Genomic DNA, 12,998 nt, shown 5'->3' with positions numbered 1-12,998 from the left:
TGGATGCTTGTAGCTCTGCCTCAATTTTTTTCTTCAGGCTTGAGATATAGTTGACAAGTAACATTGTGTTAAGTTTAAGGTATACACTGTAATGATTTGATACACACATCTATATTGTGAAAGGATCACCACAGTAAGGTTAGCACATCTTGTCACCTCACATAGTTATATCTTCTTTTTTTTTTTTTTTTTTAAAGATTTTATTTATTTATTTGACAGAGACCACAAGTAGGCAGAGAGACAGGCAGAGAGAGAGAGGAGGAAGCAGGCTCCCCGCTGAGCAGAGAGCCCGATGCGGGGCTCGATCCCAGGACCCTGGGATCATGACCCGAGCTGAAGGCAGAGGCTTTAACCCACTGAGCCACACAGGCGCCCCAGTTATATCTTCTTTTGAGTGTGGTGAGAACATTTAAGATCTGTTCTCTGGGCCACTTTCAAGTATACAACATATGTTAACTCTAACCACTATACTGTATATTAGATCTCGAGAAGTTTTTCTGTCTTATGACTGCAAATTTGTAGCCTCTGACCTACCTACGCCTGCTCTCCCCCATATCCCAGCCCCAGGTGATCACTGCTCTACTCCGTTTCTATGAATCCAGCTCTTTTAGATTCCCCATAAGACCAAGATCATTCAGTGGCACCTGGGTGGCTCAGTCAGTTAAATGTCTGCCTTTGGCTCAGGTCATGATCCCGGGGTCCTGGGATGGAGTCCTGCATGGGGCTCCCTGCTCAGTGGGGAGTCTGCTCCTCCTTTTCTCTCTGCCCCTCTCCCCCTCTGGTGTTCTCTCTCAAATAAATTAATAAAATCTTTAAAACAAAAACTAGGCAAGATAGTACAGTGGTTGTCTTTACTTCTTTTTTGTTTTCTTTCTCTTTTCTTCCTTCCTTCCTCTCTCTTTTTTATTTGCAACGTGGGGGAGGGACAGAGGGAGAAGGAGAAAATCCTCAGGCAGACTCCCCACTGAGCCTGGAGCCCAATCTGGGCTCAATCCCAGGACCCTGAGATCACGACTTGATCCGAAATTAAGAGGCAGATGCTTAACCAACTGAGCCACCCAGGAACCCTGAGAAACATAAGGTCTAATACAATCTCTAGTTACAATTGCGGAGCCCGAGTCCCTGTGCTGGTAGATATCCCCGCTGTATTGCCTGGGGCTATGTTGACCTCAGGAATGTGCTCAATCCCTCTGTGGCAACACACTGTCTCTGGGACGCTGGTGTGGATGGTGTGGGTCCCCACAGGCCCCGGGGAGTTCCTTAAGCCTGGCTGGCAGATTTGTGAATTGGTGGGGTGAACAGCTATGAGGCAGGCCATCTAGGGTTCGTTCACTTAACAGCCGGGTCCCAACCAGCTGTCATGTCCAGGATGAAGCTGATATAGTTCTGTCCTTACAGACCTCCCAGCCTGAGAGGGAGACCGACCTGAAAACAAACCATGTGATATATGCAGAGCAGGCAGCCAGTAATCAGCCTGGGGAAGTCATGGAGGGCATCGCGGAGGAGGCAACTTCCAGTTCATGGGATGGTTAGTTTTCAGTGTCTACTTACCCGGACCAAAGGATGGCCAGACAGCTGGCAAGATCTTATTTCTGGGTGCATTTGTGAGGGTGTCTCCAGAAGAGACTGGCATTTGATTTGGTAGACTGAGTAAAGAGGATTGCCCCTCCCCGCTGTGGGTGGGCATTACCCAACCTGTTGAGGGCTCTAAAGGAGCAAAAAGGCAGAGGAAGAATGGATTTCCTCCCCCTGCTTGAGCTGAGACAACAGTCTTCTCCTCATGCTGGTCTGCCTGGGCAGGGCAAAGAGGAAGACAGGAAGGGGAGTTTGGGGAAGATAGCTGAATATGGGGACTTCTTCTTCATAAATATAAGCATTTATGATGCAGGGTCCGGCCCTGTGCGGGGAAGGAGGGTTGGCAGACCACGGCAGAGCCTGATTTGGAACTTGGCTCTGGTTCTGGGGCGAAGGGGCTTGTGGTCCAAGGTACATGCTCCCAGGTCTTCAGGACTCCCCAAAGGGCCTGGGGTCTCACACCGTTATTTAAAAAAAAAAGAAGAAGAAGAACCATGCTTTTATCTGATGATAGCTCAAAGAAATCATCTACAGGATGCCTTTTGTTTTCCAAGCACAGCTTTTCATAAAAAGCAATGTCCACCTTTAATACATGCTCTAGTATATGGGCGTGTGTTGGGGGCTGCCGAGGACACTGGGAGCCCCGAGGCCCAGGCGCCCTGGTGCTCAGCACTCCTCGTCATCTTCAGAGTCATCCTGGGCCTGCTGGCGCAGCTTCGATGTCTGGGGGGTAGCCGGGGGCCCTCCAGGGGTTGGGGTCAGGTTCACCCAACCAGGCCCACGAGGCAGCTGGTGGCTCTCATTCAGTCTGCAGACACGGTAGTTCTCGTAGTGGACGTTGTGGGTGACGTCCTTTAGGTCTTGGAGGTGGGAGCTGGGAGATGGGCAGTGGTTCAGCCCAGGCCCTGCCACAGCTTCCCCCTGGGGTCCCCGCAGCCCCCCTGCCGGGCTTCCCGGTCCTCACCGGATGAGCAGATCTCTCAGGAGGGGAAACTCACAGTGCGCCAGGTTCTCCACTGCAAGACAGGACATGGAGCGCTGGCCCTGCCCTGCCTGCTCTGCCCTCAGTGCGTACTGAGTAAGCGCCGGCTTTATGCTGTGTACCCCCATTATCCACTGCAACCCTTCCCCCACATTTCTCACTGTCTTATCCCACCTCCCATTCATTCGTTCATTCATTGCTTTGTTCCCCAGTGCCTGGTACTGGAGGTTCCTAAAAGAGTTGAATCAATGAATCCACTAACCGTTATTGTATCCTTAATAATTACTACATTACTACATTATATTATATACCATATATACAGTGTATATTACATCCTTTTAGTAATTATATTGGAAAATTGCAGGCTCAGGCCCTGGCTCCTCCTCCTTCACTTCCCATTCTCCACCCCAGGGAGGCCTCCCTCTGCTCCCTCAGGCAGCCCTCTCTCCCACCCCACTTTGTCTCATCGTCTCATCAGCTCTATGAGGACAAGAACCCTGCCAGTCCTCCTTTCATTGTATCCCCTCAGGAACCACATATAGTCTGCCTGGCACGCAGTAGGCCCACAGTAAATTCTGGTGAGTGCCTAGGGTATCTTCTGGGTGCTGGCCATTGTGCAAAGCAGTGGCCTGGCCTGTCCCACCACCTTCCACGTGCAGATGTGCAGTTCATCTACCGCACCAAAGCAACTGGCTATGACGTTGATGTTGTCATCATGCCCACTTTACTGTGAGGAAACTGAGGCTCAGAGAGTCGGGGAACTTGCCCGAGGCCTCCCAGCTGCAAAGAGGGACTTGATCCCAGGTCTGTCTGTTTCCTGACTGTGGGCTTGCCCACTCTGGGCCCTGGGATAGGGGCTGAAGGTGCCAAAGGCAGTAGGATGTCCCCCTCACCTACATTCTCTGCAAGTTCCCCACACTGACCTTCAACGATGCCCCACTTGGTCTTCCGGCCCAGGACACACCTCCCATTCACCAGGTGCTCTCGGTCAGCCCCGACCACAGCAAAGGGGATCCGGTCCTGCAGGAGATTAAACAGAAGGGTTGGCCTTGCCTGGGAGGTGGGGAGAGAAGTCACTGTGGGAAAGGCACACTGTCCTCTGTAGAGAGAGAAAGTGGTAGAAGAAGCATAGAGATCTACAGGCAAAAGACACGGGGCAGGGCGCCTGGGTGGCTCAGTGGGTTAAGCCTCTGCCTTCGGCTCAGGTCATGATCTCAGGGTCCTGGGATCGAGTCCCGCATCGGGCTCTCTGCTCAGCAGAGAGCCTGCTTCCTCCTCTATCTCTCTCACTCTCTGCCTGCCTCTCTGCCTACTTGTCCTCTCTCTGTGAAATAAATAAAATCTTAAAAAAAAAAAAAAAAAGACACGGGGCATCTGGCTGGCTCGGTGGAGTCTGTGACTCTGGATCTTGGGGTTGGGGGAGTTCAAGGCCCACATTGGGTGAACAAATAACTTAAAAATAAGATCTTAAAAAAAAAAAGTCACCAGGTACAAAATCTCATCAATGGCTCGGTTTCCTCATCTGTCAAGGGGGAGTCGGAACAGCACATACACAGGCTTTGTGAATGTTTGGGAAGTTTACCCAAGGCCACAGTAATAACATAATCTTGTGGATGGCCCATCTCTTACCCGGGAAACAGGAGCTGTGACCATCTTCATCAGTTACCATGAGGGTTAAAAGACACAGGTTTGTAACCCAGGGTTTGGCAACCTACAGTGAGCGACCCAGATTCAGCCACACCTGTTTTTCCACGTGGAAAGTCTGTTGGCACGCGGCCCATCCAGGCATCTACTCCAGTCCAGGCTACTTTCCTGCTGCCATAGCAGACGGTGGGGGCTGTGCAGGGACGGCATGGCCCGCAGAGTCTAATACCTTTATCATGATCTTGGGCCCCTCACACACACAAAAAAAGACGTTTGGGGGTGCCTGGGTGGCTCAGTGGGTTAAGCCTCTGCCTTCGGCTCAGGTCATGATCTCAGGGTCCTGGGATGGAGCCCCACATTGGGCTCTCTGCTCGGCAGGAACCCTGCTTCCCGCTCTTGCTCTGCCTGCCTCTCTGCTACTTGTGATCTCTGTCAAATAAATAAATAAAATCTTAAAAAAAAAAAAAAAAAAAAAGTTTCCCGAGCCCTGCTGAAAATTCTAGTTGTTCACTTGCTCGTGGTCGGAAGTGGAGAAGACTCGCATCCGTAAACTGCAAAGTGCTGTCCAGGGCTTTGTTTTTTTATTTCTCCGAGAGTTAATTTGTAATGAGGAACAATATGGACGCTAACAGCAGCAAGCTATCTGTTGCACACTTATTAGGCGCCAACCTGTGGCAAACCCTCAATGAATGTTTGGTGTCTGGATGATTTACTGAGATGTCAGGTTTGTTCTCCTTGTACTTCCGGTTCCATTCCAGCTGTGGCCAGGCTGCTGCCTTCACTGGCCTTGGGGCAGAAACCAGATTGTGGTGGAGGTCGAGGCTCTCTTAGTGTTTCAGAGGAACTCCTGTTCATTGGAATGTATGGGGACACTGGGTACCAGCTGGGAAGGAGGGCCTCCATGTGCAGATGTGCGGGTTGTTTACTGTACAAAGGCAACTGGCCTTGAGACTGTGTAGGGCCGCTGCCCTGCAGGCTAGATAGGGTCCCCTGGGGAGGGAGTCAAGTCTAGGGTGATGGATGATGGATGATGAATCCCAGGCCTTACCAGGGTCCTTTGAATGATCCAGACAGACAGACATTAGATGCACCGCAAGGACAGCAAGGTGGGGGTTTGGAGTCTTAATTCACTTGATTTGGGGAAAAAGAAGATATTAGCTACTCTCCCCCTCCCCCCGCTCCTTTTTTGGAACAGCTTTACTGAGATAGAATTCCTGTACCATAAAATTCACCCTCTTAAAGTTTCAGCGTCTTTACAGGTACAGTTCACAAGACTGTGCTCCCATCCCTACCATCTAATTCCAGAGCACTTGCACCGCGCTGAAATGAAACCCCACTCCCATTAGCAGTCACTCCCCATTCCCCTCCCAACCCCCAGCCCCTGGCAACAACCACTAACCTACTTTCTGTCTTTGTGGGATTTCTCTGTTTGGGACATTTTGGAATGGAGTCCCGTCATGTTTATCCTTTTGTGGTCTTGCTCCTTCCAGTTAGTTTCATGCTTTCCAGGTCTATCCATGTTGTGCGAGGTTTTCTTTTAAGTCTGAAGAATATTCCATTGTGTGAACACACCACATGTGCTTCTCCGTTCATAAGTAAGACACGTGCATTATGTCCACTCTTGGCCTGTGGCAAGTGTTTCCGTCAGGAACATCCGTGTACACGTTTTTATGTGAACATAGGTTTTCATTTTCTCTCCAGAGTGGGACTGCCGCTGAGTACTCTGCTAACTTAGAGTTTAACCTTTGGAGGGACTGCCACATTATGTTCCGTTTGGCCTTCCCGCCAGCGCCAGCGGCATGTGCAAGTTCAACTTGTCCACATCCTCACCAGCACTCGGGATTGCCTGTCGTTTTTGATCGCGGACGTCTTAGTGGGTGTGAAGTGGTATCTTGTGGTTTTGATTTGCGTTTCCCTTATGACAGGTGTTACCGAACCGACATCTCTTCGTGTGCCTCTCGGCCATCTGTTCAAATTCTTTGGGGGAATGTCCGTTCAAAACCTTTGCCTAGGGGTGCCCGGGTGGCTCAGTCGGTGAAGCAACCAACTCTTGATCTCAGCTCAGGTCTTGATCTCAGGGTTGTGAGTTCAAGCCCTGCATCGGGCTCCACACTGGGTGTGGAGCCTACATAAAAAAACAAAAAACAAAAAACTTTTGCCCATTTCTAAAGTGGGTATTTATCTTATACTGTTGATTTGTAAGAGTTCTTTACAAGTCCCTATCACATACATCATTTGCAAGCATTTTCTCCTGTTCTGTGGGTGGTTGCTATAACCCATTTCTTGGTCACCTTTTGAGTCTGTGGATATATGGACGTTCAGACCTGCTAGGAGTATGTGCCTCCCCGCCCAGCCCTAAGCTGTAGAGAGAGATGAATCTGCACATGGGAAGGATGAGTGGAAAGAAAATCACCCAGTCTTGGTCATGCCAGCCTGCCCACCCTGTCAGGGCCTCCTACCCTGATCTTGCTGTTGAGGATCCTGTCGTTGATGTCCTCATCGAAGCATTTCTGCGGGTACACCTCGATGCAGTGGGTCCTCAGGTTGTGCTGGATCTGGGGACGCAGGTAACCTCATCTCATCCTGTGTACTCTGCCTCCTCCTTGCCCCCACCGACCCCATCACCCTGGATGCCCAGATCACCCTGCGCCTGAAGCTCTCTCGCTCCTCAATGGTCAGGCTGTCAGCCCGGGCAATCACGGGCACCACGTTCACAGTCTGGGACAGCCGCTGTAGGAACTCAATGTCCAGGGGCCGCAGGCTGCTCCGGTGGGGGTGATGGCAGTGATGAGTATGAGTGGGGGTGGCAGCCCCCAGCCCACGCCAGGGACTCTTTTTCCTCCACCTCCTCCTCCTCCTCTCCGTCCTGGGCAGGGGCCCTCCCCCAGCAGGCCCAACGACCTCACCAGTGCCCCGTGGGTGGCACGAAGTACACGCAGCAGTGCACCCGGGTGTCGGGGATATGACGCTGGCGGGTGATGAGGATCTCCTCCTGCAGATACTGCTCATACTGTTGGTTGATGTAGCCGAGGATGGGGTCCCAGCTGGAACCGCAGACAGACTAATCTCAGAGCCCCGCCCCTGGGAGCCCCACCCCATTCCCCTGCTAGGAAGCCCAATGGCCCTGGTCAGCCCAGGTCGCAGGACTTTCAGTCCTGTACAACCCAAGGCCCTTGGTTACCCAGGTACCCTCCTCCTACTCCCTGGAATCATCAGAGAGGCCCCCTGCCATGCTCAAGCTGGGGCCTCAGCTTCTCTGCTCCTGAAATGGGGACAATACGAGCACTTACACTTTGCAGGGGTGTGGTACTGAAAGAGCTAAATTGTCACAGCCCAGTTCATTGCCACAAGGATCTCCTTGTGTCCTCTCCCTTTGTCCCTTCTGCCCTGGTTGGGCTATTGTCAACACAGAACCCCAAAAGATCCTTTTACGAACAGGAGTGGGAGCATATCCCTTTTCTGTCCACCCTGCAGTGGCTCAAGGAAAGCCAAACGCCTTACGTTGCACTAGCAGCCCCACGCCATCCCACTGCAGTTTCCTGCCTGCCCTCTCCTCCTCCTCTCCCTGCCTCTCACAAACCGCCAGCCACACCAGCCTTCTGGCAACAAACCCACCACAGGGCCTGTGCACGTGCCACTGTACCTTGAACACTCTCCCCCGCGTTAGCACACGGCTCGTTCTCGCATCTCCTGGCAGCCTACCCAAGTGTTTCATTATCCGGGAGGCCTTGCTTGATCATTCTGCTTAAAACTGCAATTCTCTGACTGCTCCTGACCCTTTCCACTTTCAGAGCTGTCCTGCCTGGATGACAGAGCTGAGGCTCACCCCATGTATAACTGATTTACTGTGCTCACTGCGCCACTGCTCCACGACAATGTAAATTTCAGGTTGAAGAAGATGTTCATCTCTTTTGTTCGTTGCTGTGTCCCTGAGTCTAGAACAGACCTGGCACACAGGATGTGCTCTCCGAGGCACCCTGTGCAGGCCTGGCTTCTCGGGAGCACAGAAGGAGCAGTCTCACCATCTCTGCTTCAGAGGGCCTGCACTTGGATGAATGTTGTATAGTGGTGGTTTTATGATTCTTCATACTTTTTTGAACAAGGAGCCCCACATTTTCATCTCACTGGGTCCCCCAGATTATGTAGCCAGTACTGAGTGTGTGTGTGTGTGTGTGTGTGTGTGTGTGTGTGTGTGTGTGAGACCAACCACTATCACGGGGTTGGGGTCTCATCGAGAGCTTAGAAGCACTCTGCAAGGTGGGTGTCAACATCCCCAAGTGACAAAGAAGGAAACTGAGGCATGGAGAGCTTCCACGAGCAGTTCCAGGTTACATGGCTGGAAAGTGGTCTAACCTGGCGGTTCTGGTGGTGTGGGCTTCTAACCACTGCTATACCATAACCCTGATTGAGCAACTATTTTGTATGCTAGCCAGCAAGCTCTGACATTTCCGTACTTAACTCCCTTCAGTCTTGGAGGGATGGTTGCACACACCCATTATACAGACAAACAAACTGAGACTCAACAATGCCACAGCCAGGTTAGGTTGCTTCAGGGCTGGGCTGTTTCCCAGAGGCCAGAGGGGCAGGGGCAGAGACCACCAGGGCTTGGCCCCCACTCCCGAGGACTCACCACTTGTCATTGTTGATCTGGTCCCCGAAGCCGGGAGTGTCGGTCACGGTCAGCTTGAGCTTCACGCCCTTCTCCTCGATGACTGTGTGGGAAGAACAGAGTGGAGCAAGACTGGCGGGGGTAGAGTGGAGCAGGGTGGGGAGGAGGGTGGGGGGCCACTCACTGTGTGTCACCGCCTGCAGCTTCAGCGTCTGGGGTATAGGCGTCTCCAGGTCCAGCGCGGTGGACTTCCATATCTTGGACTTGAAGAGGGTGTTCACCATTGTGGACTTGCCCAGCCCGCTCTGCCCTGGGGGTAACCGGGGGACAGCAATGGTGGTGGACGTTTTAGGCAGTGCTTCTCAGGCTCTTAAATGGTTATAGAAAGCGAACTGTTTTGTAAGCATAACATACAGAGGAGTGGGTAGTATCGTCAGGGTCCCCCTCAATGTTAACCCCCCCTTCTTATTGAGGCAAAATTCATACGATAAAAAAAAAAAAAAAGAACCATTAGTCACTTAAAGTGAATAATTCAGTGGTATTTAGTACATTCCCAGTGTTGTGCACCCATCACCTCTGTCTAGCTCCTGTGAAAAATAACCTGCGTCGTGGGGATTAACCGACTGAGCCACCCAGTCGCCCCCCGGAAATGTGGTGTTAACTCGTAGGTCAGGAATTTCCTGGCCAACATCAATGAGGTTTGGTCACATGGGGCTCTCCATCCCCCAAAGGAAAGGGAGGTAAACCACCTGGGACCCCGGCTTGTCCCCTAAGGGAAAGCAGCCTTGCCTGGAACAATCCTTTCCTTTTGCTAATTTTCCTTGCACCGCCCCCCTCTGCATTTCTTATAAAAACCTTCCAAAACAACAATGACACAACAACAGCCCCAAAGCCTTACAGCACAGCCCCGTGGAGCTCCCCTCTACTTGTTGGATGGGATGCTGCCCTACTCATGAACCATGTAATAAAGCCAGTTAGACCTTCCAACTGACTAGGTTGAATTTAAACATTTTTCTTTATTTGAAGTAGGCTCTGGGGCGCCTGGGTGGCTCAGTGGGTTAAGCCTCTGCCTTTGGCTCAGGTCATGATCCCAGGGTCCTGGGATCAAGCCCTGCATCAGGCTCTCTGCTTGGCAGGGAGCCTGCTTCCTCCTCTTTCTCGCTCTCTCTGCCTGCCTCTCTGCCTACTTGTGATCTCTGTCAAATAAATAAATAAAATCTTAAAAAAAAAAAAAAAGAAATATTTGAAGTAGGTTGAAGTAGGCTCCATGCCCAGCATGGAGTCCAATGTGGGGCTTGAACTCATGACCTTGAGATCAAGACCTGAGCTGAGATCAAGAGTTGGACACATGACCAACCATGCCACCCAGGCATCCCTGAATTTTGTTTGTTTGTTTTTTAACATAAACAAACACTTGCAAAAAAAATCTGCAAAAAAACCCTAAAACAAATCATTTGCATTGCTCCCCAAGAAACCCCACAGTCATTAGCAGTCCCTCCCTGTTCTCCCCCATGGTCACCCTTGGCAACCACGAATCTGCTGTCTCTGTGAATTTACCTATTCTGGTCATTTCCTACAAATGGAATCATGCACTATTTGTCCTTTTGTGTTTGGCTTCTTCCCCTAAATATCCCATTTTCAGGGTTCATCCATGTCATACCAGCTGTTGGGCCTTTGTTCTTTCCATGGCTGAATAATGTTCCATCACAGGAACAGACCACATTGTGTTTATCCATTCAAGCTGATGGGTAGTTTAACACATTTCACAAATTGAACAGCTCATGGAAGTAGAGATGGAGCACACAGCTCCCCACAAGCCCACTCACGCCCCATCTCAGTAGCTATAAGCCCCAAGACCCTAGGGACAACTGCTTACTGCCCTGACTTTCGACAGCTGGGCGCGGTTCTGCTTCCCCTTGTCTTAGCGTGTGCTCTCCTGCCTGGCTCCTTTCGCTTGATGCTATTTGGTGAGATACACCCAGACTGTCTGTTGTTGTAGACAGTCCATTCTCCCTGCTCTGGGGGCTTCTCAAACTCTGCGGACCACACCTTGCAGGAGGGAGCACCTTGCTTCACAAGGACACACCTTTGTGTAGCTAATGGACGTGGTCCTTAGGGATGAGCTATCCTATCTGGGAGTCACACTTGGCTTCTGCCGCCAGCAATACGGCAAAACAGAGTTGAGCTGTGTGATCCGCAGCAAATACAAACCAGATTTTGCAGCCCTGGGTTTGCCAAAAAGAATGCAAAATGTCTCATGGATCATTTATTATGTGAATTACATGTCAGGTCACGATAGCGTTTTGGAATAGTCTGGGTTACATAAAATAAGTGGTTATAATTGATTTCTCCTGTTTCTGTTCACTTCTTTAAAGGTAGCTACTGGAAATTTAAAAAATGATGGTACATAGCTCATGTTATAGTTCTATTGGACTGCAGTGCTTTAGAATAGTACTCTTCATGGGTGCTACATGCTCCAACCTTTTATGTTCTGTTGTAGCTTGTTTGTTTTGTTAAAATTGTAGTTTTGGCCTACAAAATCAATTTTGCATATATAAAAAGGCAGTTCCGGAGAACCTCCTGAACGCCAGGCCCTGTGCTAAGCCGGATGAGGAAAGGGGGCAGAGAGGGGTCAGGGATGGTGCACAAGGTCACCCACTGGTAGGTGTTAAGGGCTGGGACCAGGATCTGGGTCTAGGTGTTCACCACTTCCTGCCACAGCCTCCTCTTTCATTGCTCGGTTTGGGTTTGACTGGGGCTTTCTGCGTAATTCTTGTCTTTTAATGCCTCAGGGTTTCTAGATCTTCAACTATGACACCTGGTAAGAGGGACCATCATCAGGCCCTTTACGGATAGGGAGACTGATGCTCAGAGAGGTGAAGTGATGTGCCCAGGGCCCATAAGGTTGCACTCATTGGTCTGTCCTGTGAGTCCCCGCCCCTCACTCACCCACTACCATGATGTTGAACTCAAACCCCATCTTCATGGCCTTGATCTTCAGTTGGTCCAGCACGGCATCAATGCCCACGTAGCCAAGCGTCTCGCAGGGTAGGGTCCTGGGGCTGGAGGGTCTCGATGAGCAGGGGGAGGGGGACTGCCTCATGGGTTCCATGGGGCCAAGGACACAGCAATGCCTGTCATCCAGGTGGGTGGGAAGAAGGGGGTCACTGGGGCCCCAGAGGGGGACCCCTGAATTCTCATTTCTGGACTCTGGCTCCTGAGCTCTGTTGCCAGGCACCCCCCACACATGATACCCCCGTAATCTACCCATCCTCCACATCTGCCTGGCTCAAGGGCCTTGGGGTGAGGTTCCTGGAGGAGCTGCCTTTCAGGGGAGGCTGAACCCTTTCCTGAGATGCACAAGCCCACGAATCTGTTCCTCTCCCACCAACCCCCTCCCCCAGCTTCTTCCCGCCCCCACCCATGGTCCAGGCAGGATACGTGCTCGGCTACTCCCCACCACCTCCTGCAGAATGTGACCAGCCTGACAAAGCCCAGGGTCTGGACCCGTGGGGACAGAGAGAAAGGGAGAAGCAGCTTTTGTGTGGCACCTGATGACCTTGGGACTCTGAGGGAGCTTCAGGGGGCTGTTCTGTCCTGGCAGACCCTGGTGAGTGTGGTGAGGGAGACGAGACAGGGTGACAGTTAACTGAAGAATCTGAGCTCCACCCCTTTCCCCTCAAGGGAGTGGGGGGTGGGGAGCTCCTCTACAGCAGGGAGCTGAAGGCAGGGACAGGTAAGATCCTCCAAGGTCCTTTCTGAAAACTACCCTAAATCCTTACGGCGACCCCCCCCTCCTGTTACATAGACAGAGCCCAGGGCCTCTGGGCAGTTCCCTCACCCAAGGTCACCTAACTGGGCTAAGCGGGCTTCAGCTGGTCCCTCTGACTTCCAAATTCATATCCCTTAACCCCTCTGCTGGGAGAAGCCAACCTGTGATCCATAGCCAGAAAGCAGAACATCTGTGTGTCCTCTTCGGTCTGTCCACTGCTGGTGCTAGCACTGAAAATCCAAAGACTGATGTAGGAAACAGTCGCCCCAAACCTAGTCTGTGCATATGTTGCTCTGGGGGCCCTCCGGAGCCGGCACTGTTACTCCCTCCAGTTTACAGAGAGGGTCTGAACCAGGTGTTCAAGGTCACCTAGTGAGGAAGTGGTAGGGTGGGTGGGATCTGAGTCCATGTTCTCA

General features: G+C 51.5%; 1 protein-coding gene across 2 annotated transcripts; it reads right to left on the bottom strand.

Annotated features, from left to right (window-relative positions):
- Positions 1–2,081: 2,081 nt before the first annotated feature.
- On the bottom strand, positions 2,082–11,925 carry LOC111156174 (septin 12). 2 transcript variants are annotated; one of them, XM_022516881.1, is made up of 9 exons: positions 11,760–11,925; positions 8,995–9,120; positions 8,832–8,913; positions 7,108–7,245; positions 6,845–6,962; positions 6,661–6,756; positions 3,481–3,577; positions 2,540–2,591; positions 2,082–2,449 (listed from the first exon to the last, which is right to left on the bottom strand). In XM_022516881.1, the coding sequence occupies exons 1-9, from the start codon at positions 11,920–11,922 to the stop codon at positions 2,242–2,244; spliced, it is 1,080 nt and encodes a 359-aa protein (XP_022372589.1). In that variant the 5' UTR covers positions 11,923–11,925; the 3' UTR covers positions 2,082–2,241. The 2 variants fall into 2 exon arrangements, with proteins under 2 accessions (XP_022372589.1, XP_022372588.1); XM_022516880.1 differs by lacking the exon at positions 7,108–7,245 and having other exon boundaries at positions 11,760–11,922.
- Positions 11,926–12,998: the final 1,073 nt, after the last annotated feature.

Source organism: Enhydra lutris, unplaced genomic scaffold, assembly GCF_002288905.1.
Source record: "Enhydra lutris kenyoni isolate GAN:26980312 unplaced genomic scaffold, ASM228890v2 scaffoldscaffold45, whole genome shotgun sequence".
Taxonomy (NCBI): Eukaryota; Metazoa; Chordata; class Mammalia; order Carnivora; family Mustelidae; genus Enhydra; species Enhydra lutris.
This window is presented reverse-complemented; position numbering and strand designations above follow the sequence as displayed.

Coding starts and splice junctions, on each gene's coding strand:
- LOC111156174 (XM_022516881.1), bottom strand. CDS start 11,922: ATGGAACCCATGAGGCAGTCCCCCTCCCCCTGCTCATCGAGACCCTCC. Junction 8,914..8,994: donor GCTGCAGGCGGTGACACACA/GTGAGTGGCCCC, acceptor CTTCCCACACAG/TCATCGAGGAGAAGGGCGTG. Junction 6,757..6,844: donor GAGAGAGCTTCAGGCGCAGG/GTGATCTGGGCA, acceptor CTGCGTCCCCAG/ATCCAGCACAACCTGAGGAC.